General features: G+C 39.8%; 1 protein-coding gene across 9 annotated transcripts in view; it reads left to right on the forward strand.

Annotated features, from left to right (window-relative positions):
• The window catches only part of ATE1 (arginyltransferase 1), a 119,982-nt gene that overhangs the window by 2,956 nt on the left and 90,820 nt on the right, over positions 1–26,206 (forward strand). For 6 of the 9 annotated variants that reach the window (XM_061635798.1, XM_061635805.1, XM_061635796.1 and 3 more), the window contains exons 2-7: positions 1,042–1,105; positions 2,397–2,459; positions 3,259–3,362; positions 5,279–5,530; positions 7,899–8,122; positions 10,716–10,844. In XM_061635798.1, coding sequence (XP_061491782.1) covers positions 1,042–1,105; positions 2,397–2,459; positions 3,259–3,362; positions 5,279–5,530; positions 7,899–8,122; positions 10,716–10,844 — 836 coding nt within the window. Of the gene's footprint in view, positions 1–1,041; positions 1,106–2,396; positions 2,460–3,258; positions 3,363–5,278; positions 5,531–7,898; positions 8,123–10,715; positions 10,845–13,410; positions 13,540–26,206 lie in introns of all 9 variants that reach the window. The other 3 variants (XM_061635804.1, XM_061635797.1, XM_061635801.1) reach the window with 1 other exon arrangement.

Raw genomic sequence — 26,206 nt, forward strand, 5'->3', positions numbered from 1 at the left:
TGGCAATGTGACTTGGCTGAGAGGCTTAAAGCAGAGGAAGGCAGACTTCAGGCTTGTGGGATTTTTTCATGTTTTTCTAGGACCTGGAGATCCTCTAAATGGAGCCAGGGGCAAAAGGCATACACTTGGAAGAGGTGTGGTTCTCCAGCGGTTGCTGAACTACAACTCCCATCATCCCTGGTCATTGACCCTGGTTGCTAGGGCACATGGAAGTTGTAGTTCATTAACATCTGGAGGGCTAAAGACTTAGAATGAAATAACATGCTGCCTCTGAGAAGCTGCTGAACACATGGATTTGTTCTGAGTACGAGAACTGAGGAGAGTTCACAGTCCTTCACCACAAAAATCCTTTCGTGGTTCTCCAAGATGTCTTCATTTTGACAGTCTAATTAGTTTTTTGGGGGGTGGGAGGAGTTATCTTGGTTTTGCTGCTGTTCAACAGTTGGGAGTCAGGAATCCATGCTGATCTACTGCAGATCACCCAGAAATCTATCAGTAAATTCCCCTCTACCATCTGCCCACCACTGGGTTAAAGGTGTGTGGAGGTAATAATGAGAAACTGAGAGCAGAGAAGGAGGCTCAAGATTTTTGAGGAAAGAAAATGTGGTTTGTTGGGCAGAAACAAGATGGAGGACAGTACAGTAAGGAAAAATGGAAATGGTGAAAGAATAAATGAAGGGTTAGATTTGGCAGAGTTTCTAAATGCCTGTGAGGTAGCTGACAGAAGTAGAGAGGGATGAATGGGCAAGTCAAAAGAGGACTTGTAGAGCATATTGCCAATGTAGCTAGGAGGATTCTCCTTAATCATTGTCTTGGGAATAATAATGGAAAGTGTGAGTGGAGCTGATGAGGCAATGTGGCACAGTAAATGAGATTGGTGGGTGGGATTGGGGTAGAGAATAAAATAAAGTGTTTTTTGTGTTGCAAAGAAGTACAGGTGAACATTACACTAATAATAATTCTAGTTTTCCACAGAAGCTGTTTTTGTTCCATGTGAAGCAAATTTTTAGTTGTCCCCTATCTTGTTAATATTTGTTCCAGGCATTTGGGCTCATTCACTGACTGCCCAAGACTACCAAGATCTTATTGACAGAGGATGGCGAAGGTAAGAGATACATTCTGAGCACTGTTGGTGTAACTCAATTCAGAATATAAACATTAAAGAGCATATGTATATGTGTGTATGTATATATGAACGTAATTGTGATTAACCAAACAGAGGTTTTTATTGTATTAACAAAATGTTTCAGCTTCCGCCTTCATCAGCTGCTAACATACAAATGCTGTTACCAAGGTGGCAGTTATAGAGCTTTGAGGATGGAATGCTCAGAGGGGCTTCATTTGCAGAAGTTAAGTAGTGGTGGTACTGTCCTCCAGGTTCAGGCCATGTGGTGCCAATGTGTCCAGAGAGTAAATCCAGAAGTTCTCCCTTTTAGTCAGTGCTGCTGGATCTGTTGGCATCTCTATCGCTGTAATGGAAGAGTCCAACAGGCTGTGACCCTCAATGCTAAAATGCTTTCCAACTGGTTGCTCCACTTTTTTTGTCAAAATTGCCGACTTGTGGTTCCTGAAGCGCGTGCGTAGGTCAGTTGTGGTCTTTCCTACGTATTGGATATGACATCCTGGTCTTTTGCATTCGATGATGTAAACTATATTGCAGGACCTGCAGGTGATGTTCTGTTTGATGTAATATGTCCTGCCTGTCCTAGTGCTTGTAAAAGTGGCTGTCTCCCTGAGGTACACACAGGTGATACAGCGTTTGGAGTGACAAGGATGAGACCCTGGATTGGTGATAGGTGGCTTAAGCACAGCTCTCACCAACAGTCTGCGCAAATTAGGAGGTTGGCGAAATGCTATAACAGAAGGCCTGCTGATGGCTCTTCTAAGATGTTCATAGTTTGCCAGCAATGGGTAGCTCTCCCTGATTGCTCGGTGATAGGTAGGAGATGCTGGATGGAAATATACCACAAATGGAATCCGTTGCTCTCTGCTGTTTGATACCTCAGTATGATGGAGGAGGTTTTCTCTGGACAGAATGGAGGCTCGGTGGTTGTTGCAATTGATAATATGTGGAGAATATCCTCTTAGAAGAAGGTGTTCTTTAAGTTCACTGATCCTTCTCTGGGATTTATCTTCAGTGTTGCAAATAAATTTGATTCTCAGAGCTAAGAACTTTTGGATTTACTCTCTGGACACATTGGCACCACATGGCCTGAACCTGGAGGACAGTACCACCACTACTTAGCTTCTGCAAATGAAGCCCCTCTGAGCATTCCATGCTATGCATGCGCTTGGCCGCACAGTTACAGCTCTCTGAATCACAACTCAGATTAGGTAATTTATTTATTCTAAGAACTCAAAAACAGATTTTAAATTTATTTATTTATTACTTGTAGGAGTGGCAAATATATTTACAAGCCTATTATGAATCAGACATGTTGTCCTCAATATACAATAAGGTAAGCTAATATTTCTGTATCTTTCATTGAGTGCAGTACAGAGATTCAAACATCTATTTACTGTGTCTAATAATGGGGAATGGTGCCTGGCTAGCCAAATAATCTACCAAGCAGGTTACTATGATAAATTTTATGATCTAGCAGGTCAAGAAAGTTAGAATCCTCAGTGTGTAAAATGTTTTTAGTTATATTTGTCATATTGTAAAGAACTCTGCTGAAAAATGTTGTAGAAATATCAAAGTAGTTTATGCATTATTGAAGACTTTGAAACTATGTGTATGTTTGCTAGGTTTTAATTCCATGTAACTATACAACCCACCGAGAGCCAGTGTGGTGTAATGGTTAAGGTGTTGGACTATGACCTGGGAGACCAGGGTTCGAATCCCCACATAGCCATGAAGCTCGCTGGGTGACCTTGGGCCAGTCACTGCCTCTCAGCCTCATGAAAACCCTATTCATAGGGTTGCTGTAAGTCGGAATTGACTTGAAGGCAGTACATTTACATTTATACAACCCACCTTAGTCAATGTAGATGATTAAATTTTAAGTGGCATCATAATCCCAAACATCCCACAGAAATTTATGTCTGTGGAATTCTGCAGACAAGAGCATGAGCCACTAATGTGGAATTCTGCAGACAAGAGCATGAGCCACTAATTATGTGGCAATGTTAACAATACCTAGTGGTTCATGTAGTTTAGACTCGATGAACAATTAATATTGTACACATCAAATCCATACCTAATACACTGTATTATTTGGGAGATACCTTGGCTGTATTCCTTTCTTCTTTTTTTAGATGCCAGGCTTCACTTTTCCAGCCTTCCAAATCACATAAGAAGGTTCTAAAGAAGATGCTGAAATTCTTAACAAAAGGGGAAATTCCTGTAGTAGATAGTGAAGGTAATGTGGTCTTTTAAAAAATTACTGTTATGTTTTGTAATTTAAAACAATGTTTTGAGACCAAGATCAGTGAGTCAGTAGCATGTAAATTATACCGGGCCATATCTCTCTCTTTCAGTTAATTAACAAATTATAGGAGTTTTTTCATGCTACAGTCCACGTTGATGGGTAAAATTTCTGAAGTTTTAAAAATTCTGCTATACTTTGTAATGAGTAGGTTTTCTTTTCCCCATACATGTTGTGCTGTGTGTTTGGAGCACAAATCTGTTTGCTTGTTTGTATATTTATAATCTATATGTTTTATTATGGTAAGTGGGGGTGGATAGAATTTAAGGTAGATCCCTTTGATGGACCACATAGCACCATAGCCTACCAGCTGATTTGTTAAATTCTTGAAAAAGAAGCTGGGACCAGGTACTCCATTGTCTGATCTAGCAAGGCACTTCTTAAATTGGGTCAGAATGCATATTCAGAATCTTTTACCAGAGACTACTTATGCCTCAACTGTTAAGCGATCCTTAGTATATAAATATTTGCTCAGTAAATATAGCAACCATCAGTGGGCCATGGAGATTGTAACCAAAAAAACCAAAGAGGAGAGCATGAAAGTCTGAAAAGTGGCTGCCTTACTTCCAGTGAAAAAGATAATTTATTCACTTGAGTGGGATCCATAACTTGAACATTTTACAGTGTAGAAACTAAGTAATTGCCGTGTTTCTCTGATGTAGACCTTAAATTAGTTATAAGACCCTCCTACCATTTAAAATTAACCTGCCATTTCTGCATCAATCTGATGGTCTTTACTTTCTCAGGTGTTCTGCTAGGGAGGCATGAAACTTTTGTATGTCTCTGGAATTCTGCAGACATTAAATTTTACCTCAGTGTTGACTATTTTGGCTGTTACATATAGCTGTTCAGAATGCTCATGAAAGGTTTGTGATGCCAGTTTTTCGTGACAGAAATATGTGTGTGTTTTAAAGACGTAGAACTTACTGTTCTCTAATGTTCTTAAGATGAGTCGGGGTGGGTGGGTGGCATGGAATTTAGAGAAACTTCAAGTATACATTTACCAGTTGGATAACACTGTTGGGAGTTTCATATTTGTTTAATACAGGTTAATAAACCTAGATCCAGCAGTTGGTTTGCATTTGTGAAACTGCTGTTCCAAGATATGCAAAGTATACCTGGATGCTTCTGTATAGCTGGGAGGGGGGTGCACACAATCTGCTGCAGGAGGGTGAGGATAACTTTAGATTGCTGTTGATACCTATTGTTGGCCACAAATTCAGTCCATGTATCTGAATGCCCATCCCCCATCAAGATACTGTATGTACTGCTACTTGTGTATCTGGATTGAGCCAAATATCTTGTGCCATTGCCTGGACTAAAGATCTACAAATTAAGGACCTTTCAGGACTTAAATACAAACAATCAGACACGAAATACATGGATGTGGACAGTAAGATAAAATGAAATGTAGCATATACATAAATGGGAACAAATCTGCAGAAAAAATGGGAAAAATGGAAAAAAATCAGTGTGAAGCATGTAATTAAAACTAGCTATAGACCAGTGAGAAATATAGCAGGTGAACACTTTTTGGAGACACCTTTAAAAAAAAAAATCCCAAGCTCTTGGTAAAGTAAGATCCTCTGGGATGTTTATTGAGCAATTCCCTGTTTGGTTGGAGGAGGAATTGGTAAAACTTGATAACTGTATTAAAGTCTTATTAAAATATGCTGACCAGACAGCTGATTTTTACATGGCTGAATTATATAAAAATTCTTGTGAGAATATCTACAATACATATGTCTGTAGTTCTAGTTGCAATTTTTAAAAAATGTTCTAACAGCTTGAATGTAGAAGTTCCAGCAATCTTTTATCTTGTGCTGACAATCTGTCCTTATTATTTACAGTGGAACCCATGGATTCTCACACCAAAGATACTGATGGCTGCAGGGTTTTTTTAGAAGACAAACCAGACACCAATCAGAGTGAGCTAAAACCCCTCAATACTGATCATTTGGAAAAGGTGGAGAGTGAAGAGAGAGAAATAACTGTGAACAAAGTGGACTCTGAACATATTGAATCTTGTAATGAGAAAGCTAATGCCAATTCCAGCAAGCAATTGGAGTCTGCTAAAGTTGGTCATGTGGCTCCCAAACCAGGTAGGTATTTTGTTTTAATATAAGATGATGGCAATATAAGGTGTGGCTTTACACACCCACTCCTGGCATGCACCCTACAGAAGGTGGCCCATGAGACAATGTGGCCTCCAGTTGACAAAATCCCCTACCCTTTATCAGCCATCAATCTAAGGGATTAAAAACAAGTCCTAATAATTGCATGGTGAGTCCTTTAATCATAAACAACTAATCAGTCTCTTGCTATTGATTAGCAAGACGATAAGCCTGACAAGCAGAGTGCCACCTGACTTTCTAACTTGGGTTAGTACCAGTATTTTACAAATTTTAATGTAGGCCAGTGTAGAAGTGACACTGGCTCCCACTTAGCCTCTCACAAGGAAGCATTTTCCATTCTTCTAGCATCTCCTTTTTCTACAACAAATTTTCCTCTTAACCCTGCTAAAGCGGAGTTCTGGCATCAACCTTACCTGAGCCTAGTGCTTCTCATTTAACTGGGATCTGAATCTTCCATTAAACTATGCCTTGCTTCTTCTACTTTGAGACAATTAAAATAAGATGTAAATGGAATTGAAATATATTTGTTTGAAATAGCATGTGAATGGATATTAAAAACAATGGGTTGTATCCAGTGGTGTTGCTAAGCCTCAGCCAGCAAAATAGGGAGGGAAGCAGTTTTTGTCAATCCCCTTTCCTCCATGAAGCCCCCTAAATTTGATCTAGAGGGATGGGTTACATTTTAGAGCGGGCTTGAAGGGGAAATAACTGAAATTTGATTCAGAAGTGTGCCAGTCTTAAATTTGACTAATTGGAACAAGCCAAAAGCTAGTGGATACAGTGATCTGTCTGTAGCTATTCGTTTGGCTACAATCTTTGGAGAAGCTATCTCTTTATTTCATGGAATTTTATTTTGAAATAAAGTATAGGCCACACACATATACATATAAATTACAAGATCACTAAGTAAAGAAGCTCATTAATCGCAATTCTTAAAATATGCTTATGAAGAAACTAGCATAGCAATCCATGGCCTTTGTGCTGGCTGGTATGTGTGTGTTTTGACGGGGTGGAAGTTTCCGTTTGCCAGCTCTCCTGGTCTCTGTCTTCCTCCCGCCAGCTGTTTTCTGCAGAGTGATGCCAGCGTAACTCCACTGGCTTGGAGCTCTCCCTTTCATCTGCTGTGTGGCAGCCAATGGAAAGCCCTTAAACATGGTTTTCTAGGGTTGATACACATTGCTTCCTGAGCTGGGCCCATTGCCATAATATGAATCGGGTCTGGTTGCTGTGCCAATTCCAGGCTGGCATTGCGATCTGCCTGCCCACCACCTTCCACCCCAGCGACTGTGTGCAGCAGGACTGTGGATACAGCAATGGTCCTACTGCTCTGGAAAGCTCCACTTGGCTGCGGGGTGGTGGTGGTTGTTGCTCCCGTGTTCATTAACTATATCATATGTAATGTATGTATCGTAGTCAGAAAAAGAATAGGAATCTGTAGTGGGCTTGAATTGGATCAAAAGCTTGAAGTACAGGAAAGAATGCTTATGTTCATTTTCCATATTATCTTTTAATATACTTCTATGAATGGGTCCATTAGAGCCTCTGCCCTGCTCTTCAGTTACCTATTTTACATTCTTAAGAGCTGACATTACTCTTCTATATACTTGGGTGACCAGCCTCCTTAATTTTTTCCTATTTCATCATCTTCTTTCCTGCTAACATTAAGTAACGTTGTTGTCTCTCTCATTTACTTCTTTGTATCTTGAGTAATTATGCTGCTTGTTTCATTCTCTCTCCCCCCATTGTTTCTCCCAAGTAATAGTTTGTTTCTGTTCTAAAGCCCATTAGACAATGGAGTTAAGTTTAATCTTGTTCACACATTTTTTTTAAATGTAGGGTTGGATCCTAAGATTAATTAAAGGACCTCATGGAAGGAAAGATTTCTGTTCCCTCCTTCCACTGGTTCCTCAGTCAACATTACTCGGGAGCACTGCCCCTCCAGATCCTCCAGAGGAGCTTTTCAGGGGTTGTAGGTGGAGAAGAGTGGAGAAGAGTACAGGAAACTTTTCTTTAGTGAGCATCGCTAAATTAGCTCATCTTACAATCTAAACCATAATCATTTATACTTGTCTTCCACCCAACTGGATTGCACAGGGTGGCTCACAGATGCAATATACTAACGTTATGCACAAGTAAGTTACTTGTGCTGCTTAACATTCTAAGTAATGAGTGCAAGCACAATAATCAAATGTAGCTAGAACATCAGAAAAACACTGCATTTTTGCTTACAATATTTGTTGCCTTCTTTGTAGTCATCATAAAAAGTATAAAGGTGAATGAATGTAGCTCATGGGAGTGTAGTCCCATTCGTTATACATATATATTGCTATTCTAGGCAAAGGAGCTGACTTGAGCAAACCACTGTGCCGTAAAGCCAAGGAGATTCGAAAAGAACACAAATTACAGAGAACTCTTAAGAACCAGACACAGAATTCTGCACTGCAAGCCAAGGCTCAGATTTTGCTTGGTCAGAGCTCGAAGTCTAAAATAAATCAGCCCAAATCAATGGAAGACTTCATTTTTGCCACCTTACCTCCTGAAGCTACGCACCAGTTAGAGGTACTAAGATACTTATTTTGATTATCATATAATGTATAGATACTTATTATTATTCTTGTGTTATTTTTCACTCAGAAGCCAACTGATTGGTCAAATGTGATAACCATTGCTGGCATTTAAAAAGTCCTGTGATGTTTTCAGTTAATTCTTGTAAAGACTTTGCATGGTGTTAGTATGTGTAAAACTTAAGTGAATGTGTTTTTGCAGAAACACAAGAGGGTGCTGTGCTTCCATCTACATGAATGGCATAGTACATTTCCAGAACAAAAGTAATGAAGTTAGTGGAGCCTTAATGAGACATTTAATGTTATAGAAATTTAGCATTCTATTTTGACATAAAGTATATAAATGATTGAATAGCTAGATGTTTAGATGACTGAAGGAGAAGCTGTATCAATTATTCTTAACAATTGCATATATTTCTGGAAAGTTTTAGGACCTAAATTCTTCTAGACATATTATTCTGTTAGAAGCCCACTGCAACTTGAGAATTTCTTAAATTTTCTGAATATTTAACCAACATATTGAGACTTATTTACAAGGCAGCTAACAGAGAAATATCCTCATCCTCTTGGTTCCTTTTCTGGGCACCAAACAGCTCCTTGGAGTGCAGCAATTGGCCCTTGGAGAACCAGGCCTTGCTGATGCAAATCAGTCTCCACAAGCAGCTCCTCTACCTTCTCCAGCATTTGTTGGAAAATAGAGGATGCTTGCCACTGTTCTGCTGGATTTTGTGTTCTGTGGGGCATACCTGGGTGAGCAGGAAGTTCTCTTTTCATCCCTCATGGGCTAAAATACTTGGAAAAGGAAGGGGAAACCTTTAGGCACATAACCAAGTCCCCCATGAAAATTGTCCATACCTTCCCTGCCATGGTTGAAGTTCATACCTTAACACCATTGGTGTTAAAAACTTTTGAGTACAAACAGTCACTGCAAGTGAGCTCTCCCTAGCAGTTGCTCTAAAGCTGTAGATGGTAAAAACCACATCATGGCTGGCTTCAATGGGCGCTTTTGTTGCTTCTTCCCAGGTTCCTCCCCTGATCTTATACTGTTCCTTCCTGGAACTTTGCCCTCATCACACTTCTATCCAAGACCATTTGCCTGTCATGTGCTGCCTCTTATGATTTAACCCACCCTTGCTTCTGTTTTAGCTGGTCTCTGACCCAGGAAGGACATTTGACTTGGGCTCCTTGATTGCTACCTAGCATTAACATGACCTCTGATTCCAGTTCCTGTATTCATTTCCAATTGCCATGTCATTGTGACTCAGACTCGACTGTACTCAGACTCTGTAGCACCTAGCCATGATAATGTATTTTCTGGATCTGCTACATGACCCATAGCCTAATTTGATCTGATGCTGTTTAGAGTCAGATCAAAAGGTCATGACACATTACAGTTAGCAGAGGATCAATGGTGAACTGAAACATATATTGGCCCATTCATATATGTTCGCACATTACCTTAAACCATAGTTTAAAACAAACTATGGTTTTATTTGAATGAGAACATTCTGGTGCATGCTGCACAAAAGTATCTATGTGCTCCTTCCCCACTACTGCTGCGCCACAGATGAAACAAACCAGGGTCTGGTTTCTAACGTCATCCAATCAGGGCTATGGTTTGTTTCTCTCCAAACAAACTGTGAGCAGTAACCAAGGTTTATTCTTGGCTTAGTGTTCATGACTTGTCTGATATATTTATTCAAAACAATGCTGGGTATAGTAGTACAATTATAGTTAGCATAACAGTCCAATAATAGCACATTCAAAAGTGCACATTTCTGTGTGCTAAATCTGCTTTCCTTTTTATGTGCTATCTTCTTGGGTATTGTGGTATATAGTGAAAGAGGAGACTAACTGCAATTCTACTTACTGGGCACTCCTATTGAATTTAGTGAGATTTTTGAATTAAATATGCTTAGGATTGAATTGCTAGTGTGTGTTAACACATCCAGCATGAAGTTGCTATGCTAATAGAATTTAAGAGAAATTTAAACTGTTCAATTGGACTAAAAGAAATCTCATCAGTGCTCTTCTCTAGCACATCAGAATAGTGCACAGGTGATGGTTAGTACTCTAGAGCAAAGGTTGATAGGAAAATCTAGTTTATAGGAAAGGGTGAAAATTACAGGATGAAAAATTATCACAAAAGAATTAGTAGGTGGATGTGACCATGTGTAATAGTTTGGTTTTGTTGACCTTTTCATTGTTACTTACACACACATATTTAAAAAATCCTTATTTTATGACTGCCTGATTCATTCAAAACTGATTTTGTAGTGCAGACTTACAAAGCATTGAGTAAAATGCATACTATTTACAGATCAATGACTAGAAACTAAACTTAAATAGTTACATAGAAAATAAACTTGCCATTTCTGAAAAATAGGTGTAGTGGACTAGAAAATAACATGGGCTTCATGATTTTGAGCTAAAATCCTTGAAAGGGAATGATTGTTTAAAGGTTTTATAGATTAGTTTGTGTGAATGTTGATCTGTGTTACTGCAGAACTAGTTTCTAACTATTTGTATGTTTCCTAGTTTTATAATTATTGTTTTTGTAATAATGAATGTCTTTAATTCTTTGGAAGGTGAGGCTGGTGCAATCATCTCCACCAAGTTCCCAGTTCAAAGCCACATTTCAGGAGTCTTACCAACTCTATAAACGTTACCAGATGGTTATTCACAAGGACCCACCTGATAAACCAACTGCCAGTCAGGTCAGACATGAGCATGTTGCTTTGGTCTATTCTGAGACAATTGGAAGCTGTTCTTTTAGAATACTTAATTCGCATAAAAACGTCAAAAACAAAAAAATGAAATGCATTAAACCAAACTTAACATCCTGGAAGTACAAGCAGGTTTTGCAGATCTCATGGGTGCCACAAATAATTAAATCCTTTTACAAGCAAAAGGAGAATAAATAATGGGTTTTGCTTAAACATTACATACAGAGAAACAAGAGAGCAAATGAAGTATACTTTACATTTCCCGAACAGTAGGACAACTAGATTTTAAATATTGCTTCTGCTTTTTCAATGGGCAACACTGTTGGGATTAAAGTGTGTTTCACAAATATCAGTACAAATTAGGGCACAATTCCCTTGGGTTAAATTTGTGGTGAAGTCCTATCCATAAAGTATGTTGCATATTGGATGGAGAAAGAGGACAAAGTGGGAGAAAGTGTGTAGAATGAAATGTTTTCATTGCACCAGTTGAACTCTTTGTCTTAATTTTTACCTTTTATTCTACATCTTCACTGTCTTCTGCCCCCTTTCATAGCCAGTCCCTTCCCCCCAGATTGCTGTTTTGCTTCTTCTTATAGTAGCACACCAACCTTTGTAGGGTACTGTAAAATTCTAAAGGTGCATGCAGGTTGAATCAGGCAAGACATGTATCTAGGACAGGACTTTTATACTCATTCTACAGTCAGTCCCCAGTATGTCCTCTTTCACAACACATCATTGATGCCTTCCCTTGCCCATACTGCAGTTTGCTCTTATGCACTCTTTCATCCTTTGGCAATTCTTTTTCCTTGACCAGGCTTCCCATCTTTTCTTCCCACACTTACCCATTCCCAGCTCACTTTCCCTACACATGTTCTGCAACATTCTATTGCAGAATACCTGGATTCAGCAGTGGAAATGCATGCTAATTCAAACGAAAAAAAGTGATACATAGCAATCATGTTGGGGTGGGGGAATGGTTTTGGAAAGTGTTGATGTTTGTTGATAAACATCAGTTGGATAAAGGCATTCTTCTCTATTACAGCCATTCAAAATGTACCTTGGTAATGGTTGATATAGACCAGTGTTTTTCAACCATGGGTCCCCAGATGTTGTTGGGACAACAGTTCCCATCATCCTCAATCAGGTTAGCCAGTGGTCAGGGATGGTGGGATTTGTATCCCTAACAACATCTGGGGACCCAAGGCTGAGAAATACTGACTTTGCTGTTGTTGGCAACTGCATCCCCTGAGTGGAACTCCACTCAGCAATGCTTTTGGTGGCAAAAGGTGATGGTGGTAGGGAAGATTTTTGCCGATTCCCTTTTGTATTATCTCGAACTCTACTTTGGAGGGTTGGGAGAATCATCTGGAACAGTGTTGGGGGGAATTCCCCTTCCACCAGCAGGATCCTCTTCTGGATGAAAAAAAACCTTTTGTGTATAGAAATTTGAATTCAAGCCAATGTAAATTGTATGGTGAGTGGTGTTTGCTATAGTGACAGATTGTGGAAGATGGTAGGCAGTATAGTTTCCAAGGTATGCCATACTTTATGGATAATCCTTTTGTAGTTAGGTGCATTTAACACTGGCTTTTACATTTACCAAACAGTTGAGTGATGGAGGCCAGATGTACTATAATTTAGGTCCTTCTTAGTCTCTAGGACCTGAAAACATGAGCTAGTGACAAGCATCTGGGTTGCTCTATAGGTCAGGAAACATGTTTCTCCTATCTGGCTTTTATTTTGTACAAAAAGTACCCCAGTGAAGACCATGGGTTGTATTCAGCTAAGTCGTACTCAGAATAGACCTATTGAAATTAATGAACCCAAGTTTAGTCATATATATTGTGAGTAAGCATTGAAAGCACCCCATATCTCTGTTTGGAACATGTTCATGTTGTGCAGCTCCATTGGATTATCAGTCTTCCAGAGAGTTTGTGGGAGCTCTGACTGAGAACTTCTGATAATCTAGATCTTTTCCTACTAGGTCTGTAATTTATAAACCTTAACAGGTTACTTCACTTCAAGCAGTGACCAGGCCTTTGGTTCACATTGCTTTGCCTGAACTGAGACTACACTCTAGAATATATCCAACACTCTTCTGAAGCTCCATGTTGCAATGAAATATAGTCATAGTGGCCAGCTTGTTTTCTATTATTCTCACTGAGAAAATCCCAGAGTTCCACCTCAAGAATGTCCATTTAGAACATGAGACAGTCAAATCCTTCTTGGCTTAACTGGAATTTTGACTACTTCCTCTATATATTTTGCATGGAGAGATGATTGGCAAGTGGCTAAATTGAGATGTGGCACTAAACATGGCAATTTTCAGCTGGTATATAAACTGCATTTTGTTGTTTCTGTAGTGCAGAGCCAACCTATCACTTGGAGTACTACCGTTGCTTCCAATTTTAATACATTTCTGCAGTTGTTGGGCTTCCTTGTGTGTCTCCTTGACAGAGGCTTTGAAATGAATTTGAGGAGATAATGCACTAGCCTTACCTTCAGGAGCATTTGCACAAATTCCAGTAAAATACCTCTGTTTTCCCTTGCTCTGAAGGTGAGGTTAGTACCAGTTTCTTTTGAGGACCCACAGTTCAAATCATCTTTCACCCAGTCTTCCATTTTATTTGCCAAGTATCAGATGGCCATACACAAGGACACTCCTTTTGAATGTAACGAGCACCAGGTACAGTTCACTGCATGCATTTTTTTTGTCCATGATATTGTTAGTTAAATGAATAACAGAATATTGACTTAGCTCTCAATCAGATCTGCTGCTGTGATGATTATTAGACCTGTGAGGAAACCGTCATTCACTGAATAGGCTAAGAGCTAGAAGCCAGTCCAAAAGAAGATATGTTTGGTAAAGAGTGGTCTTAGTTATCTTGGAAAATATTGATACTGGGGAAGAAAAGCAAATAGGTTATGCAATGCTGAAACTGACACTAGAAGTATGTATGAATGTGGTGGGGAATTAGGGTTTGAATATGCCTTCTAGCAATAGTGTTCCTATAGACTCTGTGTGTTACCTGTGTCCTAAATCATTCAGAATAATCTTCCTACTATCCTAATACATTTATTTGGAAGTAAATCCCATTATCACCAATGGGTTTTGGTTTGAAATAAGTACCCTGAGCCCAAGTATAGTGCAGGTGCAGCATTTCCTGATCTTCTATAGTGCACCCTTCAGGTTTGTATGCTTCTCCTTCTTCCTTCTCATTCTGTCTTTGGCTCATGTGCCCTCATCCCAATCTGCTTCTCTTTGTCCTTGAATTCTTTCCTTTCCCTTTTCATGACCACCCATGGTTAGCATTACATCTGAACTGCGGTTAACACCAGACATGGTTATCTTTAAATCAGGATTTTAAGTGGGTTTAAGACTGTGGTATGAAGCTAACAATGGCTAACATGAATATTATTATTTGATTTAGCAGGAGCGCAGGGCGGCATTTCAGATGTAATGCTAACCATGTATAGTACTGAAAGTGGCAGGGAGTAAGGATTTAAGTGGAACAGGAGGAAAGGGTTAGACGGGAGCATGAAAGCCCAAGGAATGTTATTCTAGTAAGATCAGTGTTGGCTTTATTTAGAAAACTAAACTAAGGTTAATATTTTCAACTATTTGGAACTAAATTTTGTGACTGATTTACGACAAGGACCAGCTCAAGGCCAAGCACCTGGCGCGCCACTGGCGGCTCTTCGTGCACCACACGGTGGAGGTGCTGCGCAATGAGGTGGCCGCCTGCCTCTGCAAGCTGGCCGGCCTGGAGGGCCTCCAGGAGCGCCTGGCCAAGGACAACCTGGAGCTGAAGGAGCTCTGCCTGGCCCTCGAGGAGGAATGCACCTCGGTGCGGCCTGACACCAGCCCAGCCCCAGTGGTGGCTCCTTGGAGCTTAGCTTGCCCTGCGGGCCCTGCAACCTGAGTGACGGCAGCTCCAGCGTTGGCAGCCTGGACCAGCTCCACCCTGCCTGCACCCTTGACAACTAAACCCGCAGGGAGAACTCCTTGCTTCCTTGGCCCCCCCAAGCGGGAAGATGGGTGTGCCATGCCCTAGCCCGTGGACTCTCTGTCCTTTGCTCCATGCCCCTGGTGTCAAAGAACTTGGACGGGGCGCTACGTTTGCCTCTGTTCCTATTTCTCCCACCCGGCTGAAGACGTCATGCCCGGGGAAACCCGTACCCGTCTCAGTCCCAAAGCAGGGCAGCGGTGGATGTATGTAATTTATTCTCTTTCCTGGACATTTTTTTTTCTTAAGAATGGCATTTGTTATCTAGTTTAATTTTTGTAAATTGTATTGCTTTCATTGATGTATTTTTATACTTGTGTTTATTTTTCTTTGTAAGCTGCCTTGAGGGCCTTTGGCCGAAAGGCGGGGTATAAATAAATTTATAATAATAATAATAATTTACAGCATTTGGAACTAGCAGTGCTAGAGGTCTGGGCATTTCAGCTGGCTAAATGACTAAACTGCAGCAAAGTCCCTTGCTGTATTTTTTTTAGTTGCCAGGAACTGTTATTTGAAGCATAAGTTACAAAAGGCACAGTGTTAAAGATGGTTTAATGTTTCACAGAAGCTACAACATATCTTCAGGCTATGGCCAGGTGTCATAACTTCTGTGTATTTTTAAAAAATATTGTTAGAAAGCATAAAATTAGTTATGGCCCCAGCTCAAAATACATTTACTGCAGTCCCTAATCCCTGGTTTACCTGAACTGACTCCTGTTGTTTGGGTCATTCCTTTTGATTCCATATATTGCTCTATTTTATACTTTCTATGTAATACTGAAAATTACATTGCTTGCAGACTGCATCTTGAAAAAAATAAGTGTAGAATGTTGGGCCTATTGCAATTGTGTAAATAACAGCATTATTATTGTTGTTATATTTACCACTTACTTGCCAAAATGGCTTCTAAGCAGTTTACTTTGAAAAAATCAATTATGAAATCTATACATAATTAAAATATTCAATGAAACAACTCCATAAAAACATTAAAAACACCCATAATTAAAATTTAATGTAAAACAAGACCATTAAGAAGCATAATAATTCAAAAGAGTTAAAAGAGTAATTAAAACAATTGGACCAGGAAGCTTAAGTTCAGGGCAATGCTTTCCTAAACAGGTGTGCTTTCAAGAGCCAGCAGAATTCCAGTATCGATGGGACCTCTCATTTTGCTTCAGGAAAACATTCCATAACACTGGTGCCACCAGTGAAAAAGCCTGCCTCCATGTTACCCAGCCAATAATCATCAGGCTGTGGCAAAACTGATTGGGTCCCATTTGCTGATCTTAACATCCAGGGCCAGGCATGACTGGGCGTTGGGCATCACTCTGCCCCTGGTGCACATCTCCTGCCTGTTCCACCTACCTCTCTCTTGTTCTGCTGCTGTGCATGCGGGACTGCCATCAACTAAGATGACGGCGGAGGCTTCTTTAAGGGGCTAATGCCCCCACCAGCATCTTGGTTGATGGCATGCATGTGTGGTATACTGCGTTTGCACACATGCCTACTATCAGCCAAGATGATGGTAGGGGCATTAGTCCCTTAAGCCTCCGCCACCATCTTGGTTGATGGCAGCCCTGTGCACACAGCATGTGCAGCAGCAGAAGACAGGAGAGAGATAGGTGGAGCAAGTGAATGGGCAGGCAACCTGGAAGCTCCCTACCTGCGATCTGTGGCAGGAACCCTTCTGCAGATTGTGGAAGGGGAGCGCTACTCTCTTACCCTAATGAGAGGCCCTTCAGGGGCCCCTCTGGGCTGCAGGGGGTCTTGGCCAGGGCCCGACCTGGCCACCCTTTGGTGCCGGCCCTGCTAACACCCTTACCAGGCTGTGGAGGGTAAACCATGGTTTATCACTGTGTGGAGCAGAATCTAGCTTGGACTCATGTATTCCTCCTGCTTTTTTATCTCCTACTGGGGAAGAACAACAGACAAGTACGGGTAGAGCTATGACTAATGATGCCACTGGGTCAAAGCCGAATGGAAGATCAGAGGCTGATGCGCACAGATGCGAAAGAGGAGTCTGGAGTTGTATGATGTACACAGTAGGAAAATGGAATGTGAGAAGCATGAACCAGGGAAAGTTAGAAATTGTCAAGAAAGAAATGGAACGTATCAACATTACAATACATGGCTTCAGTGAATTAAAATGGACGGGAATGGGACATTTTCAATCAGGCAGCTACAAAATATTTTATGCAGGAAATGAAAAATTAAGAAGAAATGTGGTTGCTTTAATAGTGAGAAATGATGTAGCAAAAACAATTAAGAGCTATAACGCAAGGACTGAGTGATATTAATGAGATTAAATGGGAAAGCTATTAACATAACCATCATCCAAGTCTACACTCCAACGGCAAACACAGAAGAAGAAGAATTGGAGAGATTCTATGCAGAAATACGGGAAGAAATTGATCACACACCAAAACAAGATGTTCTGATAATCATGGAGGACTGGAATGCAAAAGCAGGAAACAGAGAAGAACTAGGAATTGTGGGGAAATGGGGCTTAGGAGATAGATATGAAGTAGGAGAAAGACTAATTGAATTCTGTGAACCCAGTAATTTGTTTCTTGCAGACACATTTTTTGAGCAACCGAAAAGACTGTACATGTGGACATCACCAGATGGTCAATATAGGAATCAAACTGATCATATAATTGATAGCAGAAGATGGAGATGCTCCATACTTTCTGCAAAAACAAGTCCAGGAGCAAACTGTGGTACAGATCATGAACTGGTAATATCGTAAATCGGAGTAAAGCTAAAGAACAACAACAAAGCAATCATAATGCCAAAATACAATTTAAGTAACATCCCAGAAGAGTATAAAGATCAAATAAGGAACAGATTTGAGGCTTTAAACTTAGTTGACAGAGAACCAGAAGAATTATGGATTGAAGTCAGAGACATTCTCAGAGAAGAATGCAAAAACACAATACCTCTAGTTAGAAAGAAAGAAAGACCTCAATGGATGACTGACAACACTTTTAAAATGGTTAAAGAGAGAAGGAAAGCAAAAGGAGATGGAAACATGGTTATGTTGAAAATGCAACAATACAGCGACTAGTACTTAGGGACAAAGAACTATTACAATAGTTATTGTATAGAAATAGAAGAGGACAACAAAAAGGGTAGAACAAGAGCCCTATTCCAAAAGATCAGAGAAATGAAAGGGAAATTTAAACCAAGAGCAGGGATGTTGAAGCAGGGGAACACACTGACTGACTGAGATGAAATAAAACGAAGATGGAAGCAGTACACTGAAGAACTCTATAAAAGAGATGCAGAGCTTGGAAGATTACTTTAAAAAAGTAATAAATTACAGTTACAGTTACATGGCCCCCAAAAAGTAGTAATTACCATTACAATTACAATTGCTCTGAAAGTAACTGATTAGTTTGCTTTTCCTCCAAAGTAATCACTACAATTACATTTCAGTTACTTTAAAAAAAAAGCCTACAAGGTGCTGGCCTTGGCTGCTGCACATCTAAGTAGCCTAAAACAACATTAAAAATAAACAAACACATACAGAGGTAGTAGAATAATTATTTTTATTCATAAGATAGCAATGGTGGTGGGGAGGGATCCCCTGAGATGCAAAAAAGTTAAAATACTGCAAATGCAGCACCATAGCCAGAGAGGGTGGTGGCCACTTTGTGTGCCAAGTGCAAACACAGTATTCACACACAAACACAAACAAACACAAACACATGCATTGTCATCTTTCACCTCCACAGTTCTTTATCTCCATTCTGCTGCTGCCTCCTCCTTTATCCATGTTCTTGACTTCTGGATCCTTTTCCCCTCTACTCCATTTTTCACCACCACTATCCATTTTTTAAAATAATTGTTTTCTCCGCTCCACCCCGTCTCACTCTGCCTCCTCCCTCGTCGCCTCCTACCCATCCACAGAGCATGAGGAAAGAGCGACACTGCACAGAAGCCCAGTTTGAGGCACATGATTTTCATCCACAAATCAGAGGAGCAGAAGACTTCCCCTGCTCCGCCCCCCCAAGGTAATGCCCAAAAGTAATTCTGGAAACGTTACAATTACTCCACAAAAGTAGTAAAATTACTCCTAGTTCTGTTACAATCAAAATGTAAAGGAATTACCCACTTGTTACTCAAAAAAGTAATGAATTACAAGTAATTTGTTACTTGTAACTAGTTACTTCCAAGCTCTGAAGAGATGCAAGGATGGCAAATTCATACAGGGAGGAACCATATGATGAAGAACTAGAAATTTTAGAATGTGAGGTGAAAGCTGCTCTTAAAATACTTGGAAGAAACAAATCACCAGGAACAGATGGCATACCAATAGAGTTGCTACAAGTTACTGAGACTGAATCAGTCCAAATTTTGACAAACATTTGTCAAGAAATATGGAAAACTAAACAGTGGCCCACAGACTGGAAGCGCTCAATATACATCCTAATTCCAAAGAAAGGGGATCCCAGGGAATGCAGTAATTATCAAACTATTGCCTTAATATCCCATGCAAGTAAAGTAATGCTCAAGATTCTACAACAATGGCTCTTACCATATGTAGAGCAAGAAATGCCAGATGTCCAAGTTGGGTTTAGAAAAGGGAGAGGTACCAGAGATCATATCATAATCATATGGTGGATAATGGATCAAGGAATTTCAGAAGAAAATCACCCTGTGCTTTATAGATTACAGCAAAGCCTTTGATTGTGTACATCATGAAAAACTATGGAATGCTTTAAAAGAAATGGGGGTGCCACAGCATCTGATTGTCCTGATGCGCAACCTATATTCTGGACAAAAGGCTACTTTAAGGACAGAATATGGAGAAACCGATTGGTTCCCTATCGGAAAGGGTGTGAGACAGGGGTGTATTTTATCATACTATTTGTTTAATCTATATGCAGATCATAATAAGGAAAGCAGGATTGGACCAAGATGAAGGAGGTGTGAAGATTGGAGGGAGAAACATCAGTAATTTAAGATATGCAAACAATATCTTAAAACGATTTAAGATATGCAAACAAACAGCATTTCAACAAATGCTGTTGAAAGTTGAAGAGGAAAGCACAAAAGCAGGACTACAGCTGAACATCAAGAAGACTAAAGTAGTGACAACAGAAGATTTATGTAACTTTAAAGTTGACAACAAAGACATCGAACTTGTCAAGGATTATCAATACCTTGGCACAGTCATTAACCAAAATGGAGACAATAGTCAAGAAATCAGAAGAAGGCTAGGACTGGGGAGGGCAGCTATGAGAGAACTAGAAAAGGTCCTCAAATGCAAAGATGTATCACTGAACACTAAAGTCAGGATCATTCAGACCATGGTATTTCCGATCTCTATGTATGGATGTGAAAGTTGGACATTGAAAAAAGTGGGTAAGAGAAAAATCAACTCATTTTAAATGTGTTGTAGGAGGGCTCTCCACATATCATGGACTGTGAAAAAGACAAATACTTGGGTGTTAGAATAAATTAAACTAGAACTATCACTGGAAGCTAAGATGATGAAACTGAGGTTATCATACTTTGAACACATCATGAGAAGACATGATTCACTAGAAAAGACAATAATGCTGGGAAAAACAGAAGAGAGTAGAAAAAGAGGAAGACCAAACAAGAGATGGATTGATTCCATAAAGGAAGCCACAGACCTGAACTTACAAGATCTGAACAGAGTGGTTTATAACAGATGCTATTGGAGGTCGCTGATGTATAGGGTCGCCATAAGTCATAATCGACTTGGAGGCACATAACAACAATAGCTGAGTACCTTTCTGTTGCAGAGAATGAATAATTCAGTGGCTGAAATCTTCAGTGTGTCAGATTTATTTGATATTTGGCTTTCACATTTGCTTTACTAGACAGACATTGCTTATTCTAGTACTTATTAAGGAAGGAGCTGTATCTCATTTTCCCCTAGCATTTAGTTTTGTATATAGATCAAATCTCAGTGCTTCTTTCCTAAAATGGAAAGGTACTTGTGAACAGGGCACAGCTGACACCTCTATAGTTTTTTGTGCCAAGCATTCTGGTTTTTCTTGCAGAACTCTATTCTTTTCAAATAAAATCCTCCAGTAAGACATACTGATCTTAGGGGAAATGGAAATGGACTGCCTTCAAGTTAATCCCGACTTATGGCTACCCTATGAATAGGTGTTTTCATGGTAAGCAGTATTCACAGGGGGTTTATCATTACCTTCCTCTGAGGGTAGTCCTTCCCAGCTGGCTAGGGCCTGCTCAGCTTGCCACAGCTTCACAAGCCAGCCCCTTCCTTGTCCGCAACTGCCAGCTGGGGGGCAACTGGGCTCCTTGGGACTATACAGCTTGCCCACGGCTGCACAGGTGGCAGGGCACTTAACCCCTGAGCCACTCCCTCGGGGGGTGATGTTTAGCTGGCCCTTGACACCCAGGAAACACGAGTGGGGATTTGAACTCACAGACTCTGGACTCCCAGCCAGGCTCTCCTCCCCGCTGTGCTATACTAGCTGTCACTGATCTCAGAAGCCATCTGAAAATATTGAGATACACAACAGTATTTTTTGCATGCACATAGGCCCCAAGAATTAAAAGAAATGTTGAAGCTGAACTTGTGTACACACTTAAAGCCCCATGAACTTTATGGGATTTACTTTGAAGTAAAAGTAGATAAGATCACACAATAAAAGCAAATCGATGTAAAGGTGCAAATGATAAGATACTGAATTACAATGCTCTGACTTCAAGCAGTAGGGTGAAAATTTGGCCACCTGACAGATCCTACATATGGGATCTAAAGGGGAAAAAAGTCTAGTTTTTCTGTCATGTGAGGTTTTGATAAGCAAGCTGTATGATAGGAGCATGCTGTGCAGGACCTGTTGAAGCTATATGAAAAGAAATTAATTTTAAGACACTTCTAGCAAATAGGTGGAAATGCCTTTTATCTTTGGACTATTAGAAAGGATAATATAAATACTAAATGTTCTGTGACCCTGGATCCAAGCCAAAGCTGCTGAGGGTACTGATATAATACACCTAGAATAAAATTCATAAAACACATGAAGGCAGGGTCACTTTAGTATACATATAATAGAAATGTTGGTCAGTGACTTTTATGGATTCCTCAGACCTTTTATGAAAATGGATTTTGTAGAGTACGTGTGAAAAATCAGACCACATTTGCGTTTATCTTCTAGAGTCTTGTAGCAGCCATTCTGTCAGTCATCCAAAACACGTCCCCATTTTCTTGTGCAATGCCCACACACTTTTTATATTTATCAGGTCACAGTCTTTGTAATCTTCTCTTTCATTGATCTTGGAGGTAGAGTTTAAAAGTTGCGTGGGTTTGAACTTGCAATTTTCTGTTGCCTGCTGTCTTAAGAAATATGAGTCTGATGACGATACAAAGTTCCTGACAGTTAAATAGGCTGTTAGTCCTTGCTGCAGTACTTCAGTGGAGTGGAATTTCATCTGGATTACTGCCCACTGTTGCCAGGGGATCAGTGTAACTGCATGATGTTTGATGCTTTTTTCATTTGAAAGAGATTTTAAATAGTAAGCATTCTGTGGGGTTTCTACTCTCCACACATTTCTTTCTCTGAAGTTGGGTCCATAACAGAAAGGGTATATTATACTGTATTAACAGATCCATATGTTCATATTGTTTATATAGATAGCAGTTTGTCCCACTAGTTCAGAAGAACTAATGTGCATATAATGTGTTGCTTAAATCATAATGTTACAGCACATAAGTTTCATCTGTGGGTCATGCGAAGTGTAGTAGTTGAGCAGAGTGATATGTGCAGGGTTTTCCTGTGTTTCCCTTTCAGGAACACCAGGCTAGTTCTTTTTCTCATCCTTCAGATTAAAAGTCAGCGGGCTAAATAAAAAGCACGGACTTTAGATTAATGTACATCTGCAGCAGATTGGATGGTATGCATCTTAAATGCTGCTTGCTTTATTATTATTTATTATTTTGAGTAATTCAGATTTATTGACACTAGTAAGCATTTTGTGTTCTGAGTCAGCATCTGCCTGATAGAGTTCTTTTTAATTTTTAAATGTGCATGTTCCACTACTCACAGTAATCCATTAAAGCTTAACTATTTTTGTGTCTCTTCTCTAACACAGGATCAGCATATACTGAATACACTTATATTCCTGTCCTTCAGTGCTGTTTTTCTTTAATTTTGAATTCTCAGAACTAGAATTTTGCCACTGTTTGTACTAACAAAGATTGTTGCAAGTTTATATTATATCCAATTTAAGAAGTTTAAATGTTTAAAAATATATTTTCCTGTTCTGTCACTTCCTTCTATAATAGTGTTACTATTTTGAGGCTGCCATGTGCAGTTTCCATAATGCTTTTTTTGTTAAAAGTAATTTTTGGCAATTAAGTCCCTTTATGGTATTCTGTGTGTTCTGAAGAAACAGTTTACATCTGCAGGGTAACCAAAACAAACTAAGTGGCAATTACACCAGTTAGAAAACATTGCCATACATGATCATAAGTCTGACAGTAGTTTTCTCAACTAGCCATAGTTAACAATTTTATTGCTATTTAGCCTTACTGAAACAAGCATTCTACTCCACTACTTTTGGCATATTTTGTAATGACAAGTTTATAGGAAAAAATAGTGTGTTGCTCAGTTTCCACTGCAAAACTGGACAACCTCCTTACCTTAGGCGTAGTCAAATATTTGGTTTGGAAGAAAATTTATTTAAAGACCTACAAAATATTCACTGTCTAAAAAGCTGCAGTAAGGTTACTGAAAAAAGCTGCATTGCCTCCCCAAAATGAGAGAATTGAGCCCGAAGCAAATGGAAGGTAAACATGGTTGAATTCAAATAAGTTCTTGAAGTACACCATTTGAAATAAAAGGACATAGATTAGTCACCTCCGTTAACTTCACTGGATCTAATCTTGAGTATGATTAACACTAGATACAACCCATGATTCATATCGACAGTAAGAACATAAGAAGAGTCCTACTGGATCAGGCCAAAGGCCCATCTAATCCACCATCCTGTTCTCATAGTGGTCAACCAAATGCCTATGGGAAGCCCACCAGCAGCACCTTTCGCACTAGCGCTCTCCCCATTTGCAGTTCCTTGCAACTGGTATTCAGAGGCATACTGCCTCTGATACTGGAGGTAGAACATAGTCATTGTGATTACTAGCTGATTAAGAACATATATTTTGCCTTTACCCATAATTCCCTTCCAGTTTGAGATGTAAATGCTTGGAAAAAAATCCAAACACTTTTCACATAGCTTTGCTTATTTGTACAACTGCTTATGTAACTTCACATCTTTTGCTTATTTATTTGTACGCTATAGCACAGTCCTGTCATGTGCTGTAAGGGTGGAAGCTCTAGGCTCCTACATGAGCCATGGAATGGCTGAGCTGTGTTGCACCCCCATTGAAGTAAATGGGTAATGGGTGCATGTATGTTTTATATGTTTCAGAGTACTTGTGGAGTGTTGAATTGGAGCATTGTTTCTCAAACTCAAAATTTAAATTTAAATTTTAACTTCTCTTCCAAACTTATTCTGTCTTTGTTTCCCCAAGAGGAGAGCTTTTTATATAGAGAATGTGCAGAGAGTAGATTGCAACCTGTTGCTTCACATGAGAATCTGTGGATTGGAACGAGGAGTAACCAGATATCTCAGATTCCTCTTCAGTCATGCACAGGAAAATGACAAAACTATAGCACAAGTGCCCCATCCCCATACTTTGCAGTCCTGTTAGAGGGGCCTTTTGGGTCATAAGGGGGCTAAAGCGTTCACTGTTCATCCACAAAGCTGGGCTTCCTCCTCCATCTAGATAGCTTAAATTTGAAGCCCCTTGTATGTCTCCTGCTGTTACTGAACATCCTTGTATAGTGAGGAACTTGGGACCAAACTACATGTTATATGCATATATAAGGATTAGTCTTCCTCAAGTGGCACAGGAGAGGGAACTTCAACCCTTCAGTGCCTGCTGCTTTTCTGCTATGAACCCTGATCATACCACCTTCCATGTTTGAGACCAATGTTCCTGTAATATTTAGATTTATCAATAAAGCTGCAGCAGAGTGTTGCCTTTAATTCAGTTTGCATAGGAATTATAAAACATTGATGCTGGAAACTACAGAACAAGGATAGAGTGTCTTTAGTTCACTTAGTTTCTTGCAGCAAATATTTGTATGCTGTGGTTCTAATGCAAATAATATGAGAGGAATTTTCAGTTGCTAGTATTTTATTGTGAACCTAAAGCAGATGTTGGGAACTTTTGGCCCTCCAAATATTGCTGAACTACAACTCCCATCAGTCCCATCAAGCATGGCCAATAGCCAGAGATGATGGGAGTTGTAGCCGAACGACATCCGGAGGGCCAAAGGTTATTTTTTTCTGCACTCTTGCCATCAGATATTTGCATGCAGTGCTATGTAAAAAAAATAAAAATAAAAGTGATTTTTGAGTTTGATTACCCATGATAGAGCTAAAATACATAAAGTATTACCTAATCTCGACAGTGGGTTTGGCATTGAGCTGGTTCGAATGTCAAAATAAACTATGGTTAATCATTATGGGAACAAGCAGCAGTGAACATCTGGCTTATGCCCCTTTTCCTCTCCTTTTCTGATAATGGCTGTGAGGAGGAGATGAGGAGGTTTTGATTGTAGGTGTATGCCTTTGCAGCAGGCTCTGGTTGGTGGACCTCAGGCTCCTGGTAAAAGTGTATCCCATGAGCCTCAATTGTGCCCCCCTTGGGTTATTGCAACGAGCGTTGAGTTCACATACTTCCTCTCCCCTCTCCTGGTACAACCATGAGGAGAACAGAAGCTTTTACTTCTGCTGTTAATTGCAATGTAGTGTTTGATCCGAACCCTAAATTATAGTTAATTTTAACTAGGGTTTGTTGAAATCAGCCAGCTTCATAACCCACGGTGTGAAGGTAGATTGTTTTCAAACATACCATAATTAAGATGTATCACAGGTTTGTAATGTTTCGACAGAACAAGCTTCAGTTAATTAACAACAGGATTAAATAATTGTAAACCTAGGAATTTGTTTTCAGTGTCAGAATTGAACAGAGCACACAGTTATCCCAGGCTAGGATGGGATTGGGGAATCCATGGGTATCTGCAGTGGGAACAAAGGGGCAGTTGCTCCTCCCAGATGAGCCATATTCCCTGGATTCCCAACTTGTATTTAAAAGAAAAAGCAAGTCTTTAAGCCCTTGTAGAATGTAAGCTATGAGGCAAAATCTGCAGGTAGTATTCTCATTTATTTTGTGACAAACCAGCTTGCTCCTCCCTTTCAGTATTTTTTTAACCAACCAAGTCATAGCAACCATTGACATTTAGAAAAGCAGTTCTAGCCAATTAGGGA

Source organism: Rhineura floridana, chromosome 7 (genome assembly GCF_030035675.1).
Source record: "Rhineura floridana isolate rRhiFlo1 chromosome 7, rRhiFlo1.hap2, whole genome shotgun sequence".
Taxonomy (NCBI): domain Eukaryota; kingdom Metazoa; phylum Chordata; class Lepidosauria; order Squamata; family Rhineuridae; genus Rhineura; species Rhineura floridana.